The sequence below is a fragment of the Solanum pennellii genome, chromosome 12 (genome assembly GCF_001406875.1).
Source record: "Solanum pennellii chromosome 12, SPENNV200".
Lineage (NCBI taxonomy): Eukaryota > Viridiplantae > Streptophyta > Magnoliopsida > Solanales > Solanaceae > Solanum > Solanum pennellii.
Genome location: NC_028648.1, coordinates 79,322,340 through 79,343,713, shown reverse-complemented (window position 1 = coordinate 79,343,713; position 21,374 = coordinate 79,322,340). Strand labels below are relative to the sequence as shown.

The following is a 21,374-nucleotide window of genomic DNA, read 5'->3' as shown; positions in this document are numbered from 1 at the left end:
GGATAAAATATAAAAAAAATTATATTTTTTATCTTGATATATGAAATATTTATTTTTATTATTGTGAATAAGTAAAATAGAGATATATTAGTGAAAATGACATATTGAAAGAGGGGAAACGAGTAGGAAACATAACTATAGGTGGACCACAATTCTCACTTGTCTTATCTTAAAAAAAATATTCAAATTAAATCGTGAATAAAAAATAATTTTATTATAACGATATTAATATTATGTTTGTACACCCCTTAATAATTATGATAACTTTTTAGTATTTTATACTATAATTTAGAATTGAAAATTAATATCTTTAGTTCAAAATAGAGTTTAGTAGTTGAAAGAATAATTTTGATTGTTATTAATAAAAATTTGGTGAATTTAGTAAAAGTACACAAAAAGAAATATTCTAATCATTGATAAACAATAGTCTACCTCGCAATTTCGATTCGAGTTAGAACACATGTTAAAAAGACTATCAATTCAATTTCGCAACTAATTGTTACGTTTCAATAAAATTCAATTCTGATACGAAAAATCAAATTTAAATATGAAAATCGAAAAAAAATTAAAAATATATATATAACTAATAATAGAGTGTAATGAGGAAAACATACGACAAAATGAAGCTTGTTTTTTTTTCTCTGCATTTTGTCTTTTTGAGACAGATTCAGATTTATCTCTTCTACGTTAAGCATACTTACAATTATTCCTTTTCAAAAAAGTTCAACTCGTGAACACTTTGATTTATCAACTTTCTTGTGGGGTTTAAATTATACTCGCTTGGTTACTAATTATTTGTTTATTTTTGAATTGATCTACGTAATTCCACTCGTGAACATTTTGATTTATCAACTTTCATGTGGGGTTCAAATTATACTCGCTCGGTTATTAATTATTTGTTCATTTTTGAATTGATCTACATATTAAACATAATGAATTTATCATTTTAATCAATTATAAAGTAGATGAATTAAAAACTTCAGATTTTCAAAAAGTTCTATATTTTTCAATGTAATTAATTGAGGATATAATAGCCAAAAAAATTTTTTATCCTTAATTTGTCAAAATGAATAAGTAATTAAGAACAACTGAAAAAGAAAAAATGAACAAATAATTAGAAATAGAAATAAGTTTTTACTTAATATGTAGTCAGTAAATTTTGGACAAATAATTAACCATACCTCAAACTATCATAAATTATATGTAGATACTTTCCGCCATACTTTTGAAATATTGGTGCCCCTGCAGTCCAAACTTTAGAGCATATATGGTCTTCACTATAACGGTAGACTATATAGAACCATGTGGCGCAATCTTATCCGTTGATATGATATTTAATAAATGTTGGATCAGTGGATAGGATTGTAACACGTGTATATCCGTTATTATAAAAAGTATATATACTCTAATTTTTAAACGACAGAGACACGAATATTCCAAAACTATAACGAAGGATATCTTCCTACTATTTATGATAATTCAAAGTATATTTATCCTTTTTCGCTAAGTTTTTTTCACATGATGTCAATAGGTAGGAGCAAGTAGACAAACTTTCCAGTACAACTATGGCCTATGGGGTCAATGGCATGTGTTTATGGTGTTAATAATTCAAATTTGCATCACAATCAGCCAATAATACTCAAAACAAAAGGACTTACATTTTCATGTAAAACAATTTTCTAAATATCTTTCTTTTTCTTTGCATAGGTGGGGATAACACAAGTTTTTTTTTTTTTTTGGTTACTTTAGGGAAACTATGTCTTCTACAGGACTGCTGTTAAATGCTCAAAATGATTATGTAAAGTTTTTTTCCTTTTAGAAAATACTTCTATAAATTTTGTTATTTTCATAATAATTTCCTCCTCTGTTTTGCTTGTTGTTCTTTTTTTTTTTTTTTTTTGAGGGGGTGGATTTAGGTAAGGGCCAAGAGGGGTGTGGGTTACAAAGATTGAATTTTTAATGAGGAAATTTCATAAATAGCTATAATTTGAAGCATAACTATCGTTTGTAGTTATAGTTTGTTTAATTACGATTCATAGCTATTATTTTAGAGTAGTAAAGTCTTGATTTTGATATCTTTTCATACTTCTTGGTAGTAATAAAGATTAGTCTTTTTTTATTTTCCTTATGTAAGAGTGTTTTGTGTTGTAGGTGGTGATAAATAATGGAGTTGTGGAAATAACTTGGACAAATCCAGGAGGAATTATCAAAGGGATAAAGTACAAGGGAATTGACAACTTGTTGGAAGAAAAGAATAAAGATTTGAATGGAGGGTAAGTTATCAAAGAAATCTGTTACTATGCGTTGTTTCTTGTGCTTCGATTATCGTATTATTTTGTTGTAGTTCCTGTTTAGTGTAAGAGTGGGTAAAAGTCCCACATTGATTGGGGAATGGACCGGTGGTCTCCTTATATGGACTTGGACAATCCTCCCCTCATAAACTAGATTTTGGAGTTGAGTTAGACCCACGTGTCATATCTTTACATTCAGAATGTTTTGTTATGCTTTCCGTTTATTCTCTCTACCTGGGATTCAGAATGTTTTGTTATGCTTTCCGTTTATTCTCTCTACCTGGGATTCAGAATGTTTTGTTGAGTCTATGTTTGTATCATTTTATTAAGATGATAATCCATGTTTTTTTTTTACAACCACAGTTGAATAGGTAGTGATTTATCTGATGCTGTTGAAACAAACAGGTTTTGGGACCTTAACTGGAGCGAGTCGAGTAGTACAAAAACAAGGGGAAAGTTTGACACGTATGCATTCTTTACTCTCATCCTTTTCCCTACCGTAAAAGTTAATGTTCACCCTTAAGCTATGTTGCTCGGACTTTTCAAAAATGCCTGAGGTGAATACTGAAACCTCCAAAAGTAGTGCATTTTTTAAGGATCCGACAGGGGTGCAAGCTCAGTTTTGGGAAGTCCAAGCAGTACAGTGAATTGACCAAGGTTAAGAAGTTTAGAGATTGCTTTATCATCCTTCTTTTCGTTTGTGTCGATTATTGATGCAGGATACAAGGGACAGATTTGCAAGTTATAGTGGAAAATGAGGAGCAAATTGAGCTTTCATTCACAAGAATGTGGAGTCCACAAGTCCAGGGTGAACAAGCTCCTTTGTATATTGATAGGAGGTTCATGTCGAATTTAGATTGTTTTCTTCTAATCGTTTGAGTATAATTCGTCATTAATGGACTATTAGGGTTCTTAGTTACTGATACAGACTATTTGCAGGTTTGTAGTATTTCGTGATGTTCCGGGATTTTATTCATATGCCATCTTTGAGCACACGAAAGACATGCCTGCTTTCCACCTTAACACGACGAGAATTGCTTTCATGCTCAATAAAGAAAAGTAAGAATCTTCATAGCTATATTTGGATGTGTCTGAAATGCATAAAAAATGTTGTTTCCTTGAGAATGTAAAAATGATGAAATTCTAACAAAATGAAATCGAGAATGGAAACAAAAAGTAACTCTCAATGATAACTTCTGGCATTTCCAGGTTTCACTACATGGTCATAACAGATGATAGACAAAGATTTATGCCTAGTGCAGAAGACCGACTTCCAGGTAGAGGCGAACCATTAGCCTATCCTGAAGCGGTTCTCCTTGTCGATCCTATTGAGCCAGAGTTTAAAGGAGAGGTATTATACTTGAGGGAATTTATAGAATTAAATGAGTAAGGCTGTAGTGTAAATTAGAGGTTATAGTGAACTTAATATACTGTCTCTTTTGGATCCCTAACTGCAGGTGGATGACAAATATCAGTATTCACTTGAAAACAAAGATAATCAAGTGCATGGATGGATATCTTTTGACCCTCCTGTGGGGTTTTGGCAAATTACTCCGAGCAATGAATTTCGAACAGGAGGGCCATTTAAACAAGATTTAACCTCCCACGTGAACCCGACCACCCTTGCTGTAAGCAGTGCTAATGTTTGTTCGATTATAGACAGATAACTGTAATCACATTTTCCGTGAAGAATATGCATTTAGTTCTTTTGTGATCCTCAGTATCCTCTATAGCGATTGGCGAGCAATCAAAGGCATACAATAGTTTATATGAACACAATCACATAGTGAACTTTCACAGACTTCATTCATATGATTCCTCTAAACTATAACTCCCTACAAGTAATTTCTTTTTTAAAAAAATTGCAGATATTTCTAACTTCCCACTATGCTGGTACAGAGCTTCTGGTAAAATTTGAAACTGGGGAGGAGTGGAAGAAAGTCCTCGGCCCCGTATTCACATATTTTAATTCTATATCAGACAAAGACATGGCTCTATCTCTTTGGGATGATGCGAAAAGACAGGTCAGGAACAAAGAAAACATAGATGTTGAAATCCCAAAAGTAAATCAGTATAGAGAATAATGATTCTTAACTTGACATAGTTTCACATTTTATATTATTCAGATGAACGAAGAAATCGAATCCTGGCCTTACAGTTTCCCAACTTCTGAAGAATTTCCCAAGTGTGATCAAAGGGGCGTAGTTAGAGGTCGATTGCTTGTGCAAGACAGGTACCGTCCTCTCTTACCTTAATTCCACATTTTGCATTTCTAGGTTCAGTAATTATGTTGTCTGAGTTAGTCTTATGATCTTATGGACAGATACTTGAGCAAAGAAAATTTACCTGGTAAAGTTGCATCTGTAGGACTAGCAGCGCCAGGAGACGCTGGATCATGGCAAAGAGAGAATAAGGTACTTTTCTCTATCGCTCTGAATTGAACGAGAAACACAGTGCCTTATAAGTAAACAAGCTCATCTAACCTGTATCATTCAGTTAAAACTACTAACAGACATGATATGCATAGGGTTACCAATTTTGGACTACGACAGATGAGGATGGCTGCTTTGTCATTAAGAACATACGTGCAGGGTCATATAATCTTTACGGAGTGGTGCCTGGATTTATCGGAGATTACAAGTATGAAGTTGTAATAACTTTAACAGAAGGTTCTATTAAGTAGCTGCAATTTCAATTAGCATCTATGCTGAAAGTTATCAAATAACTTCTAACCATGATAATTCATATGAATGCAGGTTGTGATATTGAGCTGGGTGAGATTGTTTATGAGCCTCCAAGAGATGGTCCTACCTTATGGGAGATCGGTATCCCTGACCGCTCTGCTGCAGAATTTTATATTCCTGATCCAAACCCGAAATACGTTAACAAACTTTACCTAAATCAAGACAAGTGAGACCCCTATAGGCCATTACCAACTTCTTAAATTTAAACAGGCTAACGTTTGTACAATTGGTAACTGAAAGAAAACATTCTGTCATAACTTTATGCCAGATTTAGGCAGTATGGTTTGTGGGAGAGATATGCAGAGTTATATCCCGAGAACGATTTAGTCTACACAGTTGGAGTTAGTGACTATCAGAAAGACTGGTTCTTTGCTCAGGTTAACAGGTACTTTGTCTAACATTTTCCCCAAAACTCATATTTCTTATTCATAACTAATCGTAAAACTGTTGCTACTGATGACTTTCTTTAGACTCTCAAGTTATTCCAAGACTCCGAAGACATGATCAGTGTGTAAATACTTGTATGTGTAGGGAAATAGGTGACAATGTATATCAAAGTAGTACATGGCAAATCAAGTTCAAGATTGGTAATGTAGATCAAGGTGGAACATACACATTGCGCGTTGCACTTGCAGCTTCTAATCATGCTGAATTGCAGGTATCATACAAATTTCTTACATAATGTTAACATAAATTGAATTGGTTGGTGCCATTGTATTCACTTGACTTTTTGTAAAAGGTTCGGATCAACGATCCAACAACAGATCTTCCCCTACTTTCGACTGGAGAAATTGGAGGAGACAATGCAATTGCAAGACATGCTATTCATGGGATCTATTGGTTGTTTACTGTAACGATACGTGGTTCTCTACTTTTGGGAGGAGAAAACACCATATTTTTGACACAAGCAAAGACAGCCAACGCGTTCCAAGGGATTATGTATGACTATATTCGCTTGGAAGGTCCCTCATGCCAGAACGAAAACCTCTGATTAATTCTTTTTCACCATATTTGTAAAGATTACACTAATTTGATAGAGACTTCTTTGTATTGAATGGCCTGAGGATTTCACTTGTCAATATGTGACTACCAGATTGGGAAGACAAGTTTCTATGCATCAAATAATAAAGGGAAAAGGCTTAAATATGTCATCGAGCTTTTAGAAAAAGACTCATTTATATCCTCCTTTAAAAGTTTGACTCATCTATGCCATTGTTGTTAAAGAAATGGCTTATCCATGTCATTTTCTTAACTACTCAAACAATGTTTAACACTTCTCAGTTGAAGTTTTGGATCAAATGTACTATTTTTTCTTCTTCTTTTTCTTTAAGAACACCAAGAACACACGAAGAACCTTAACTCAGACTCCAGATTTATCTAAAACAAGCTTTGAAAAGAAGATTCAATCAAATTAATAATATTAATAGAGGGTGTTTATTTCCCTTGCTTTCTAGTTTTTACCTCCCAACTCATAAAATTATACTATAAGAACTACTGCATTTACCATTTTAAACATGTCATTCTATTGCTTTGCAGCAGCAATAGTGATTATGTACTCAATCTCTTCTGCTACTTCTTTCATCGAAGGCCTGCTTTGTCTTTTTTCCTCCAAGCAACTCACAGCCAGAAAACCGAGTGCCTTCATTGTCTCCAACTCCACGTTGCTTGCTCCCACCTTTAATGCAGGATCAACGGCATCCATTATTCTCTCTTCCTCTACCAACCTTTGCACGTAAATAGCCAAGTTTACATCATCCTGTGGTCGACTAAAGTCTATTGCCTTTTGGGATGTCAAGAGTTCCAACAACACAACTCCGAAACTGTACACATCACTCTTGTCTGTCAATTGGTAGTTCCTGTAGTACTCGGGGTCAAGATAACCAAGGGTACCCTGAGCACAGGTGGACACATGACTCAGGTCTGTATGTGCTAACCGTGAAAGACCAAAGTCTGCCACCTTAGCATTCAACTTGTCATCGAGTAAAATGTTGCTAGACTTGACATCTCGATGGTAAATAGGAGGAACTGCAGAGAAATGCAAGTAAGCAAGTCCCTCTGCAGTTGCATGAGCAATGCTGAGCCGGGAATACCATGTTAGAAGTTTGCGTTGCAAATACAAATGATCGCTAAGAGTTCCATTCGGGACATACTCATAAACCAGCAATGGTTGTTCAAGCTCAACACAACAACCTAGAATACGCACAAGGTTCTTGTGGTTAACCTGACAGAGTATTCTGACCTCATTGAGAACTTGCTCAATGCCCTTAGTATTCCCTAGCTTGGCACATTTAACAGCAACCACGGTATCATCATCAAGTTTACCATAGTAAACTTCACCATAACCTCCAGCACCAAGAAGCCGATCCGTAGAGAAATTGTTTGTTGCTTTCTTGATTTCTTTGCCTGTAAATAGCTTCGCAGATTTTACACCACCTGAGCTTAGAATATCTTCCCGTTCACGAGTAAGTCGATCTCGTGCTTCCTTAATTCGTTTCTGACGTCTGTACACAAAAAAACCAATTACTGCAGCAACCACCGCCACACTCAGGCCTGATGTCAAACCTGCAAATCCAAGAAATGTTCAAGTATTTTTGGCGAACTCTTAAAAACTAGATGATTTCAATTATAAGCTCCTCGAAGTCTCAAAATAGAGTAAAAAACGGATTGCTCGGGTGCGGATGTTCGATACAGGTGCTGAGGTGCTGAGATCTAATCCTTCTTGATCTAAATTATAAGATTCAGGGATATGGATCCAAATACAGGTGCAGAGATTCAGCTAAAAATAATGAGAGAAGCATAAAAAGCACCCCTAAACTTGACGCAAATTATTAGTTTCATTCCCAAACTATTGACAGTCTTAAAAACACCCCTTTACTTAACAAATTGAAGCTACATACACCCCCGACCATGCAACATTAGTGAAATACACCCCTAAATTCTCGTCAAGTATAGGGGCGTTTTCAACACTTCTCTCGATTTTTATTAAGAACTCCATGCTCTACAAAGCTTTGAGACCACTTGTTAAATCATGTTGCATATCGAGAGTGTATCAAGGGTATATTTACATTTAGTTAGTCAAGTAGAGGAGCGTATTTAAGGCTGACAATAGTTTGAGGATGAACCTAATAATTTGTGCTAAGTTAAAGGATATTTTTGAGACTTCAATCCAAAATAATTGAAGTATCTAAAAATACAGTTATATGTCTAGATTATGAGACATTACGTGGAAAACTTAGTTATTTCAAAGAAAAATATTGATCAAGAAGAAAATCCTATAAGGAGATAAAAGAAAAAAAAACTATCATACGAATTTCTTTATACAGGTTAATTCAAATTTATTCCGTTTCACTTTAATTTTTATTTTTATCACAAAAATCATTATATATGCCCCCCCACATTTCTCCGGCAATATTGGTAAAAGTATCCAAATTTGATTGACTGAATCCGATATGAATCCCACACTCACATCTTGTGGGCACAAAAATTGAAGAATCCAAATAACTTAAATAAAAACTAAAGTAATAATGTATACTAAATGAGACACATTATACAATACCTGCTATGAGTGCAGTGTGGTCTCTACCACAACCATCACGATCTTGGCATGTCACATCTGCGTATCGAGTACAGAAATAGTTAAAACAAAATCACATCCAAATCGAAATCGAAAAAATAATTTTCTAGCCTTTATATAATTACATTTTATGTCATTTTTAATCGAAGATCTTTATTTTTACATTTACGAGATCTAAAAAATCTCTTTTTTCTTTATAATAAAATAAAACTTACCTTGGGCACATAACGCGGCAACTGGGTCCCAATGAAACCCGGAATGACAAAAACATCTGTTAACACCTCCATTCGAATTCGGTTCGGGTCCACAAGTCGAATCAGAATCACAATCGGACTGACCCGTACAAACCGGCTCCGGTGGTGAAACCCACTGCAATTCCATCCCGGCTTCCGGCCATCTACTAACCGGTAACGATGGATTCAAATTAACAAAACTCCTGTAAGCCCGACAACCCGATTCCTTAACCCGAATCATATACGACGTCGACGATCCACCTGCCCCAACCGTACAACAAATCGGCGCGTTCCTACACGCGCCAATAGCTCCACCATTTTCAGAAGTTCCATTTAGGTAAGTATGACACAAACTCTCAGAAGTGCAATTAAGCGGAGACAAAAGCAAACTCTCAGAACAGTTCAGGAAAACGATTGTGTTGCTGCTGGTAATGTTGAAAGGAAGAGATGAATTCAACTGAACACCGACGGTAGAAATGTCCTGGGTGATGCAGGTGTTGGATAGAAACGGAGATGGTTCGATAGTAAGTGTCTGCGTATCGGGAGAAATTGAACTTATCGGATATGAATTGTTCAACGTATCGAAGAATAGTCGATTACTGCAACGTATTTTGTAAGATTGGTCACCGCAATCGGGGCCAGTACTGAGTGGGTAAGGAACAGGAGAAGATCCACAATCAGAACAACGACGAGCAGAAAGTACTGCAGGGGTGGTGCAGATTAGCAGAAGCAGGAGGAGCAGGTTAGCCATGACTTTTTTTTTTTTTTTTTTAAATGAAGAAGGATGATGAATTATTGATTGATTTTATAGTAAATTTATTCTTGTTATTTTATTTTATTGGTCAAAGAAGTTGCAGTTGTGTATAGAATTTTTTTATATTTTTGGTATGAAATAAAATTTTAAAAGATAGTGGATGAATATTTTAAAGATTTGGAAGATTCTTTAACCTTTTGACTTTGACTTTTATTGTGATAAAGATTTATCATTTTTTTCTTAAATTAGCTTAAATATATTACTGATGAAATAATGACATTATCTTAATTTGGAACAAGTTTTTATGATTTTCCTTTAAAAAAGTAGAGTTTTAAAATCTTTTTAGTTTTTAATGTCAACACAATTATTTTCTAAATTAAATTTCATATATACTATTATTATTATTCACTAGTTTCTTTTTCTATATTTGCATCTTGCAAGAGAACGTTAATTGAGCCCTACGACATTCTGTGTCATCATTTGTCTTTGTCATACTTATCCTGCTAAATTTGTATAATATTTGTTGGTGAAAACAAAATCAAGCAAATAAGTAAATATATACTAGTTAATTAGCTAATATAATTATAATTTAAATTATAATTGTAACTTGTAACTTGTAACTTAATTTTAGTTGTAATTACGTTATTTCTCTCTTTTCTATCGTATTTCTCCTCTTTTATATACAAATATAAATTATACATATGCGTGTACAATTATATGACAAATATACAAATACAATAAGTTTCTCTTCTTTGTCCTCTCTTGCTCATCTCTCTGCCCTCTCTCAATCTCGTTCGCCAGATATACAGATACATATGTATACATGTTACATATATACTATTATCTGACAGATATACGTACAGAGTTTATCGCTTCTCACTCTTTGTCCTCTCTTGCTCAACTCTCTCTTTCCTCTTCCAATTTCGTTTGTCTCTCTCCTTCATCTAAAATGTAGCTATGAATTGTATTAGCAAATTATAGTTATGAAGCATGATTCAGTTATTTTTGAATAGTTATAAGCGAAAATTCCTTGTTATTTATTATGGTTAGATTAGAGTAAGATTTATTGGAACGCGCTAACACCTCTTACACTTTGTTTGGATCATTGTTACCCATTGTTTCATTATGTATTGTATTGTAGTGTACTCTATTTTATGGTAGATACAATGTTTGGTTAGATTGTATTGTTTGTTGTTGTTTAGTAACATTTTAATTGTTTAGTTTGATTGCATCATTCTGTATTGTAATTTATAAATTTACTTAAATATCCTCAATTATTCTAGGGTAGGAGGTTTGACTAAATTTAAATAATTAAGGTAAAGGGTAAAATAGTATTTTTGAAATATTATGTAAAGATATAATCGAAAAAAGAAATTAAGTAACAATGGGAATAGACCAAATTGGTTGTTCCATAAAATAGGGGCTTCTATTGTTACGTAACAACGAAATTTAACAATACAGTACAATACATTTTAAGTAACAATCAAAACAAACATTATAGGTATAATAACGATACAATACAATATAATAGATAACAATGATCCAAACATAGTGTTAGAGTGATTGCCCTTATCCATCTCCAAAATAGAGTCTATGATTCTGATCCATTGACTATGCAATATAATTGTATGTTGTTATTCCAAAGCACTTAACAGATGAAAAGCTCCATTGTTACGATATTAATATTATCGTATTTAGTTTGATTTAACTAACAGTTATGTTAATTAATTTATATAAACAAACATTTAAATTTGTATAAAATTCAATAATGAGATACATGTCCTATGGAGGGTTTGATGTAACAATTCACGTCCAACATGTATTATGTCACGTAGAATATATGTATCTACTTGTTTAAGTTTATACAAGTTTAAATATACTTATTGATTTTTCGGTAAGTGATCATTATCTCCTTTTTTTTAGTGACTAAGAAAATCCGCAGCTTCTACCCTTTCGGTGCACACATCTCCTTTTTTTTAATGACAAAGGAACCCCGCAGCCTCTATCCTTTGGGTGTGCACAGGGTAAAACCTCTGCTCCTATGCAATAGCTCGCAAACCACATAGGAGAGGTAACTCACACTAGACAAGCCCGATGCGAAGAGCTCGATCCAGAAGGCAAACCCCTTGCTTTCGCTGACAAGGGGTTTCAAACTTAAGACCTCCAGCATGGAAGTCCCAAGCCCAAACCACTGGGTCATCCCCAAGGGTAATTAATCATTATCGATTTAATCGTTAAAATTTAATACAAACAAAATCATTGAAAACCACTTAGAGAAAAACAAGGTGACAAATCAAATGAACCATACACATAAGTATACATATTGCATCAGACTCAAAAGCAAATTACACACTCTCATTGTAGAATAATCGGGAGTTTGAATCAATCAGAACTCAAAGTATGAAACAAAAGTTTAAGTCAAGGACTTTATATACTCAATGATATAAATATAATTATTTAATTTATTATCAAATTATGTTAAGAAAAAAACTCAAACCCTTGAAAACCGATAACCTATGATAGAAAAATCAAAATTACTACCTAAATCGATAAATCAATAATCCATTATTGATAATAACTCTGTTACAGTTTGAACTATCGATTTTAATTCAATTTTGAATAGTCCTAGTAGAAGATTTGTCCATTAATAATGAAAATTACATTAACATTTATAAAAAAACATTTAAGAATTAAATATCCAAAATCTCATTAAATTTCAGTCAAATAAATATACAAAAATTATTTTTAAAATCTATAGTCGAAATAATTTATCAAATTATTTATAACCTATTCTACCATATTGAGAAAACAAAGTAAGGGTAATTTCGTCATTTGAATTCACAATTTCACCGGTCGCCTATATAAGCCATTCCCTACGAATATTAGGGTATAAAAAGCCCCAAATTACTTTCCCTCTCTTCAAACAAATTCCTCTCTCCTCTCTCTCTTTCTCTCTCGTTCTTCAATCGTAACTCTCCTTTCTCCCTTAATTTATCTGAATTCATAATTCATCAATTGGATTTGTTTGTGTATAATTGAATCATATTGTTTTTTGGTTGAAAAATCTGTGTTTTTTTGTGTGCTGATTGTTAATTTTATTTGCAGATCTCGAAAAAAGGACTCAAAAATGGCGACTTTTGAGCTATACAGGAGGTCGACGATTGGGATGTGCTTGACTGAAACACTTGATGAAATGGTATCTAATGGAATTCTTAGTCCGGAGCACGCCATTCAAGTTCTCGTTCAGTTTGACAAGGTTCTTTTTTTTTTCAACCTGGATCTAAGATTTTTAAGTGGATGTACTGTTATTTTGTGGCTGTGGGTACAAAATTAAATAAAAATTGTGCTGTACTTTGGTTTGGAGATTGTTTAACTATGTATATGGTGTAAGTTTAGTGCGATGTGCCCAAACCCACTGCCCAAGCATGCCATATTTCCTTGCATTTAGCTCCTGTTTGGCCATAGATTTTGAAGTTGAAGCTTGAAAAATTGAGGCTTTGAAGTTGTGATTTTTGGAATTTGAAGCTGGGTTTGGATATGCATTTCGTTTGGAAATTTTTTTTGAAGCTTTGTGAGTGTAAATTCCAAAAATCCAAAAACTAGTTCTGGGGGCCGAGTATAGGTCCATAGATATTTGGAATCCAATTCTGGAGAAATGTGAAAAGAAATTAACCAGATGGAGATCACAATATCTATCCTTGGGAGGTAGACTAACTTTGATTAACTCAGTCTTAGATGCCCTCCCTACGTATATCTTATCTCTTTTTCATATACTCCAGTCAGTAGTTCAAAGGTTGGATAAAGTCAGAAGAAATTTCTTGTGGCAAGGCAATAAGGAAAGGAAGGGTTTTCATTTGGTCAAATGGAAGAACATTATCAGAAGTAAAGAACAAGGTGGACTAGGTATAAAGAACCTTAAATCCCAAAGCAAAGCACTCAAGGTCAAGTGGCTATGGAGGTACCATCAGGAGGACCAAGCTCTCTGGTACAGGGTAATCAAGCAAGTATAAGCAACTGAACACATGGGTAACTAAAGAGGTCAACCACCCCTATGGTATTAGCCTCTGGAAATCCATTAGAATATTCTGGCAGTTTCTCAGTAATCAATTAACTGTCAAAGTTCGAAATGGTAGAAAAACAAGTTTTTGGATTGATAAATGGGTGGGTACTGTGAGCTTTAAAGATCTCTTTCCTGACATCTTTGTTTTGGCTCAACACCAAGAGAAAACTGTTGCTGAAATGTGGTCACCACAAGGATGGAATATGATTTTTAGAAGACACTTAATGACTGGGAAATTCCCAGAATGATTGAACTTTTCAAACCACTGGAGAGTTTCCAAGGAATCCAACCAGGTGAAGACTATTTATGGTGGCATGGGCACAACAAAGGAAGATATAGGGTGAATGAAGGATATAAACAAACAAGTCTTATCGAGAATCAAGATTTCAGATGGCCTTGGAAGCAAATTTGGTGAGTCAAAGTGCCACAAAAAGTGGCATGCTTCACCTGGCTGCTAGCCAATGAAGCAGTTTTGACATTGGACAATGTGGCCAAGAGAGGTATATCTTTATGCAACAAATGCTCCTTATGTGGTAAGGATACAGAGACAGTAAAACACCTCTTTCTACACTGCAAGTTCACTGTTCAACTGTGGCAGATTTTTCTTAATCTAAGAGGCATTTCCTGGAGTATGCCTAGTAAGATTGATGAGACTCTTTTCAGTTGGGAGGAGGCTGGAGTTGAGGCTACAAACAGAGAAAGATGGAGGATAATACCTGCTTGTATATGGTGGACTATATGGAGAGAGAGAGAAATGATACATGTTTTGAAAATAGGGACAACAACCTGCAGGAAGTCAAGCTTAAATGTATTTTGTTGTTCTGTTTTTGGTGTACAAATGTCTACTCCAATGAGACTGAGTCAATCATAGATGGCTTAGGATCCATCTAGTTCCTGGTTTAGCATTGGAAGGACTTCAATCTTTTTCTTCTTTTTGTAAATATGGTTTTTCAGTACTACCCAAGTACTGACTGAAATACAATGTTACTAGTGTCAACAAAAAATCCAAAAACTAGTTTGAGCTAGTTTTTGGGAACTAATAGAAATTGCATCCGCTACTGTTTTGTGTTACTGGGTTCATAGGTGAAAGTAAAATTATATTTTTTCAAACAATGGATCAACTATGTATATGGTCCAAGTTTATTACAATAGTTAAAAATACTTTTTTTTTGGCTATAGGCCATACTTATCGCTTTTGTTGTTGCATTGCAGTCAATGACTGAAGCTTTGGAGACTCAAGTAAAGAGCAAGGTTACTATTAAGGTACTTATAATTTGTTTTTTTTTCATGTTCTGTTTGTCTGTCAGTTTATATCCATATTATGAACTCACAACGATTATACTTCATTGGATCAGTTTCATGATTTGTATAATTAAGAATCATGGACTCCTTTTTGGCTTTCTGTGTCTTTTTTATAAATTTGATAACTTATTAAATGATCCAATTTACTAGTAGCATGGTTGAATATGTCTCTGTTAGTTTTATTTAAAAGATTAGAAGATGAAAAAGCCGATTGAATCATACATGTGTCTGTTTACATCCGTTCAGACGAGGTGACATCCCAAAAATGCTGCCTTGTCATCAATGTCAGTAGATGTCGACATCCCAAAAATGCTGCCTTGTCATCAATGTCAGTAGATAAGCAAGCGTTACTTTTTGTATATAGTGATGAGAAATGATGTCTGTGGAAAGAATGATCTTTAGCCTGTTACTTAGAAAATGCTACAGAAGTACTGTGACAGAGGAAAACATCTCTTAAAATTTTAAGCTTGTCTAATTCTAAGATCTACAGTATCTTAGCGAAATTACTCTGGTCTTTCAAACCAATCTCCCAAAAAAATAAAACAGAGGGGAAAAGGTGCTTTGGTCTCAAAATTGTCAATTTAGAAACAACTTTTGATGGTCTATCCTGCTGGATTTGTGTGTTGTGTTTATATAGAGGCTATTATATTTGAGATATAGTAGTCATTCTCAGATCTTTTCCTTTTCATTTAAATTATAATAAATCAGGCACATATTTGTAACGCTTCCTTTGTCTAATAACATTTAAAAGGGACCTCTTACCTATCAAATGTACTGCAGTTGCAAAATTTGAGGTATTCTGCTTGAATCATGCACATTCCAATCCATTTGACTGAAGCTTATCATCCTCTAGGAAAAAACAAAAATATTTGAAGAGGATAGAGGATTAATCACTATTTTTATCCCCGTCTTACATGATATGACTGATGTCATAAAAATCTAGGAGATGAGTTTAGTTATCTTCACAAAGGAGGAGTTCTGTTGCCAAGTGATTGCAATCAGACCGAGGAAGCTGATTTTGTTGATTTGCTTGTTCTCTGCAATAGTCATCTATAACACAACCGTATGGAGTACACCCAAATTATGTCTCCTGACAATCAGGAGTCATGAAAATCCAACTAATGTTTTCTTTTGGGGGATGGAGGTGGAGGTGGAAGGTATCTTAAGTTGTTAAATGAGCAGCAGTCTCTCCGTTGATGTCCTTGAAGGTATTATTTATAGTGGATGATTCCTCAGTAGCTGAGCTTGAATTAGAAGAAACATTGTTGTAAATATTAACGGCAACTTAGGAGTGCTTCCCTATGAGAAAAGCAAAATATATAAACAAGTTGCTCCACTAAAATACAACAATCATTCAAGATCTGGTACTTTACTCGAAATACAGTAATTTTACTAGCTAATACTTCTTGATGGCAAGAAAGACATGACAGCAAGATTTGAAGTTGTTGTTGACAAGTAAATTTCAAATCACAGAGGTCATAGTACAATTTGTGTTTTAAAATTTACTTGTCGACAACAACTTTAAATCTTGCTGTCATGTCTTTCTTGTCATCAGGAAGTATTAGCTAGTAAAATTACTTTATTTCGAGACAGCAGCTTCAAATCTTACTTGTTGACAACAACTCCTGAAGTGTAAGAGACAACCACCTTTCAGATTGATTCTATGAAGTAAAGTACGTTAATATGTAGAATCCTTTGATAGCTACTGTTTTGCTCTTAATCTCCCTGTACTCATTCCACTCCCTTGTGTATTCTATTATCTTTACACAACATGTCTCTCCACTTACCATGAGGCCGTACAAATTTATGAGTAGAAAACTATTGTGCAACTTGAAAAGAATTGATAGAAGTACACACAACCTGTCAAAAAGCGAGTGCCTTTCACCAGAGTCGAGTATTTGGCACATGGTCGTCCGTTGCGTGCTAATTTTGTCTTTAGCCTATAGCTTAGTATGTGGTGTTTGGGCCAATTTGCCCCCTGGACTATTCCACCTGGTTACATGCAACTCCTTTTTTTGATAATGAGGTACATACAACTCCTATTAATACAGGTACCAGGTACTGCCTATAAGGCTTAGACAGATAGGATTGAATCACTTAGCTTGCCTCGATTGGGATTTTAATCGTGGTCTTCATTCCATCTTTATTAACAGTTGACCTCCAGGTCTCACTTTTTAGTGCATTGGAAGTTTGGAACCCATATATTATCAAGTACATTAGGTTAGATGTTAAAATATGCACAACTGTTTCTGCAAGTGGGTTAGATATTCAAGAGGGTGCTCAGATTTCATTAGTTGTGAAATGAGATCTTATGTTCTTGCTTTCTGTGACCTTGAAATTGAGCATAGGGCTTCTATTAATAGGTCCGTCTTCTGTCATCTCTTTGATTTTGCTATACTATCAATGGTCAAAGCTTATTTTTGAAGAATTCTATCCTCTTGCCAGCGATTTTTGTCTGTTGGTTATCTCTACCCTTTTTATTTGTTTTTTTCCGTCCTCCTTTAACTACTACTGAATTTTGGCTGTTCGCTATTATGTAATTGCTTCAGTTATATTCTTCTCCTAATTTGAGCAACTATGGTTGCAGGGACATCTTCACACCTACAGGTTCTGTGACAACGTGTGGACTTTTATCTTACAAGATGCTGTGTTCAAGAGCGAGGAATGCCAGGAGACTGTTAACCGCGTTAAGATTGTGGCATGTGACTCAAAGCTGCTCACACAGTGAGAAGACAGCTGATTGAGAGAATTTTCTGTCTGTTACTGATTTCCATTTCTATAATTAATGTAGAAATCGACATATTATAAGTCTGAGAGAAGAGGGTGGAGTGTAGGTGTGGTTATATCCATTCTGGGTATATTTCCAGGGCTGTTTAACACCTCTATATTTTGTACAAACCAGCAAACATCAATAGCTATCCTTAGTCAAACTGTTATGTTTATGATGCCAATGTATTTTACTATGGACCTTTTGTACAATGTTGAACTTTAGTATTTCTGACATTTATATGAGCTCAAGAATCTAATCTCTTTTTTTGATGAAGCAAGTAGTTTCATTGATGGCATCAAGTAGATGCAAAAAGTTACAGAAGTAAATTCCGATACACGAGAGGCTATTCTAAGACCAGGGAGCTAACAAATCTGAATAGCTTGCTTTGTACATGTATTAGCATGTAAATGAATACACACAACACCACCTGAAAAACTCCATGTATGGCGAAAGGGAAAGTTGTTTCGACTCACAAGTCTGCATGGACATCATATGCATCATCGCCAAAGCTTTTCAATGTCACTGTACTCGCGGGTTTTTGGCCAGAAAGCCTGGAAAGTATCAGCCTTGCAACATTTTCAGCAGCAACAGCACTTGTTTCTATGGTGCTAGCTGCATTCTCAAAAGCATTCACATAGTACAAGTGCTGACCATCCAAGATAAACGGTGCAAATACCTCAGGAGCATGATAATGCGGGTATGCACCCCAGTCTATCTTGATTGTTTCGTTTCTCACACTGAAAATCTGGTCTAACAAAACATCATCAAGAGGTTTACGCGAGAACACCTTGTAGGACATATCATTCTCGTTATGTTGCTTAAGAACTGAAATACTCGAAAAAGGAACATCAGGAGTCTCAACAGTGCCCACCAATTGTGGAACTTCTGATACCGAACTTAAACCAAAATAAGCCGGATTCAATAGACCTCTGATGAATGTAGTATATGTGTGCTGTAATTTCCTCTCCGGGATTGATATTCCGGGAAGAAATTGAATGTTCACCTCATCCAAAGGTGTAGCTACAACTGTTATTTCACATTGATAACTCTTTCCCTTTGTGGTATTGAGTTGATATTTTTGCTCTATGGATGAAACTGATTCTACTTCTTCATCAAGATGCATTTCGACGTTTGAATAATTGATCAAACCAGCAGCCAGTTGCCAATTTCCGCCTTCAACTGACCATACACCTGAATCAGATCCAGCTAACGAAACAGCTCCGGCAAGTCCACTGATGCTGATACTTTGCCCGTAATTGATTCTGGTAATAACCGTGACTAGTTCTTCAATGATCCGAGGAGAAAAACGAAGATCGAGTAACTCCTCCTGTAGTGTTCTTCTCGTCAAATTGTAAAGCCCAGACCATTTAAGCATCTCTTCCACAGTTTCGAACACTGGCCGTGACTCAAAATCTTCATAATACTTCAAAAAATTGTCCACGGTGTTATCGACGAATTTGTTCAAGCGAAACAGAGAGAACCCGTAGCGAAAGAAAATTAAGACCGAATTAGCGAAGGACACAAGGCGTTTGATAATAGGGAGATCCGAATTGAAACTTAGGGTTTTGAAAACGAACTCCCGTCCGTTCCAAATACCGAAACCCGAATCAGATTCAGCAGAAGGAGGTCTTCGGACAGAGAGATATAAAAACTTAGTGTAATTCAAAGTATGGTAGTTCTTCGGATGAAGAATAGATGCACCAGCTTCGAATGTCTCCCCGGCGGGAGTCACCGTGGCCGTGCGTCCTCCGACGTAAACATTCCTCTCGAAGATTCTGATTTTGCCGATTACGGAGCTGGAATAGTTCCGGAGGAAGTGCGCCACTGAGGACCCACCGATTCCACTGCCGATTATGCAGACAGTCGGAGGTGATGATTCCAAGTCAACGGCGACGGTTGTGGCGGTGGAGATGAGTATAAGTGACAAAATCAGGTAGAGATTCTTCATGCTTGCTTTGTATTTGAGCTTTTTCCTTTTGCTTAACAATGGAGAAGTTTTGAAGGAGAATGAATTGAGAAGAAATGGATCAAAGTCAACGCAAATTAAGTGATAATGTTTTCTAAAAAATGGATTTGAATTATATTTAGCACAATAATACATCAATGTAAAGTCTTTAGCTTATCTGACATTTACGTTCTCTAATTTTGAACGTAAATAAATAAATATGTGTATTGCATAATATACGTTAGATAATGTGTCTATTTGTATAACTTTTATTCAAGTTTCAGAATATATTTATGCATATTCAAAATTAAAAGACATAAATATCAGTTGTGGTGCTAAGTTAAAAGACAATTTCATATATTGTGTCATGTATTTATTTAATAATTGTTTTGGCCATAAAAATTGTTCATATTAAAAAATTACTAATTATTAGTGAGAACATGTCGCGTCATATCGATCACCAAAGCAAATGGGAACAAGCTCAATGTTAACCCCTAGTGCACCCTATCTCGACTGAAAAATGTCTCGAGCCTCCTTCTATTGTTCTTACTTGAATCTTGGCTCCATTATCACCCTAATGTAAGTAGTACACCTTTAGGTTGTAAACATCACTAAAAGGAGTTCTCTCAGACTTTGTCGTCGGCCTTTTCAAGGTCAATAAACATCACATGCAAAAAAAAAATTCTCTCTCTATACTCCTCCATTGATTTCCTCACAAGATGAATGACTTCAGTAGTTGAACGCATGACATGAATTTAAATTAATTTTCAAAAGTTAACACATCGCTCTTCACAATCTTTCCCATAACCCTCTCCTAAACTTTCAAGGTATGCTCAATAACTTAATATTCCTACAATTATTTTAGGTCTGTATATCACCTTTATTCTTGCACAACATAATCATTGTACTCCACGTCTAATTGCTAGACATGTAGCCATCTTGAAATGAACTAATCAACCTAATCAGTTATTTTAGACCCGCCTTATGTGTGTGTTTTTGAAATTCTATTATAATTTCATCTGCTCCAATCACTCTATCGTGACACATAATCCTTAACCTCCTCAACTTTTAGAATCCTACAGTATCAAAATTTTGCCGACTCTTTGAGTTCTCTAAAACTATCGCTTTTACCCCTATGATCGCTGATTACTATAAAATTTGCCCCTCGCAACTCCTAATACCTCATATTTAAATTTTTATGTCAAGCAAGTGAAACCAAAACTTTTACAATTCAAAATTTTGTGCATGATTCAAATTTGAAAAATATTATCAATTATACTTTTTATCCAACAATGTTACTCGTCATTACCAAAAAAATACAGTTTTGCCCCTAAATCTTAAAAATCACACCTGAAAGTGAAATTTGAACATTTTTATGAAAGAACATAAGTACATGACATTAATCTATTTCAAGTTAAAATTTTGCTGATAACAAATAAAAACAAAAACAAAAAATATTTTCGTATAATAACGAGGAAAAATTGAACATGCTAGATAGTGTAATAAGACTAAATTTGGATTTCCCAAATTATATATTCAATCGATAAGTTATCTAAAAAATACTTTCACAAGCCAAACTTAATAATAAAAATATTAAATAATTTCGTATCATAATATCTTTTAATTACATATTAAACCAAAAAAAAGAAACTACAAAACTTTTTTATTTTTCGAGAAAATATTTTCAATCGCACCTAACGC

At 34.7% G+C, this 21,374-nt stretch overlaps 4 protein-coding genes across 6 annotated transcripts; 2 read left to right on the top strand and 2 right to left on the bottom strand.

Moving 5' to 3' along the window:
• The first annotated feature begins 1,636 nt into the window (after positions 1 to 1,636).
• On the top strand, positions 1,637 to 6,181 carry LOC107006009 (probable rhamnogalacturonate lyase B). 3 transcript variants are annotated; one of them, XM_015204643.2, is made up of 15 exons: positions 1,637 to 1,798; positions 2,152 to 2,273; positions 2,697 to 2,756; positions 3,011 to 3,130; positions 3,231 to 3,350; positions 3,501 to 3,642; positions 3,749 to 3,919; positions 4,160 to 4,315; positions 4,418 to 4,524; positions 4,615 to 4,705; positions 4,819 to 4,960; positions 5,048 to 5,201; positions 5,304 to 5,420; positions 5,567 to 5,693; positions 5,775 to 6,181. In XM_015204643.2, the coding sequence occupies exons 1-15, from the start codon at positions 1,757 to 1,759 to the stop codon at positions 6,024 to 6,026; spliced, it is 1,923 nt and encodes a 640-aa protein (XP_015060129.1). In that variant the 5' UTR covers positions 1,637 to 1,756; the 3' UTR covers positions 6,027 to 6,181. The 3 variants fall into 3 exon arrangements, with proteins under 3 accessions (XP_015060129.1, XP_027769376.1, XP_027769377.1); XM_027913575.1 differs by lacking the exon at positions 1,637 to 1,798 and adding an exon at positions 1,900 to 1,916; XM_027913576.1 differs by lacking the exon at positions 1,637 to 1,798 and adding an exon at positions 1,900 to 1,916 and having other exon boundaries at positions 2,655 to 2,756.
• A 205-nt stretch (positions 6,182 to 6,386) lies between these two features.
• On the bottom strand, positions 6,387 to 9,640 carry LOC107006010 (wall-associated receptor kinase-like 20). The gene is made up of 3 exons (XM_015204644.2): positions 8,825 to 9,640; positions 8,592 to 8,648; positions 6,387 to 7,597 (listed from the first exon to the last, which is right to left on the bottom strand). Exons 1-3 carry the CDS (start codon positions 9,591 to 9,593, stop codon positions 6,558 to 6,560), a joined length of 1,866 nt encoding a protein of 621 aa, XP_015060130.1. The 5' UTR covers positions 9,594 to 9,640; the 3' UTR covers positions 6,387 to 6,557.
• Positions 9,641 to 12,478: 2,838 nt separating this feature from the next.
• On the top strand, positions 12,479 to 17,970 carry LOC107006066 (transcription initiation factor IIA subunit 2). The gene is made up of 4 exons (XM_015204716.2): positions 12,479 to 12,564; positions 12,702 to 12,852; positions 14,869 to 14,919; positions 17,546 to 17,970. The coding sequence occupies exons 2-4, from the start codon at positions 12,724 to 12,726 to the stop codon at positions 17,684 to 17,686; spliced, it is 321 nt and encodes a 106-aa protein (XP_015060202.1). The 5' UTR covers positions 12,479 to 12,564; positions 12,702 to 12,723; the 3' UTR covers positions 17,687 to 17,970.
• Positions 17,968 to 19,824, bottom strand: LOC107006015 (farnesylcysteine lyase). The gene has a single exon (XM_015204651.2). It carries the CDS (start codon positions 19,674 to 19,676, stop codon positions 18,198 to 18,200), a length of 1,479 nt encoding a protein of 492 aa, XP_015060137.1. The 5' UTR covers positions 19,677 to 19,824; the 3' UTR covers positions 17,968 to 18,197.
• Positions 19,825 to 21,374: the final 1,550 nt, after the last annotated feature.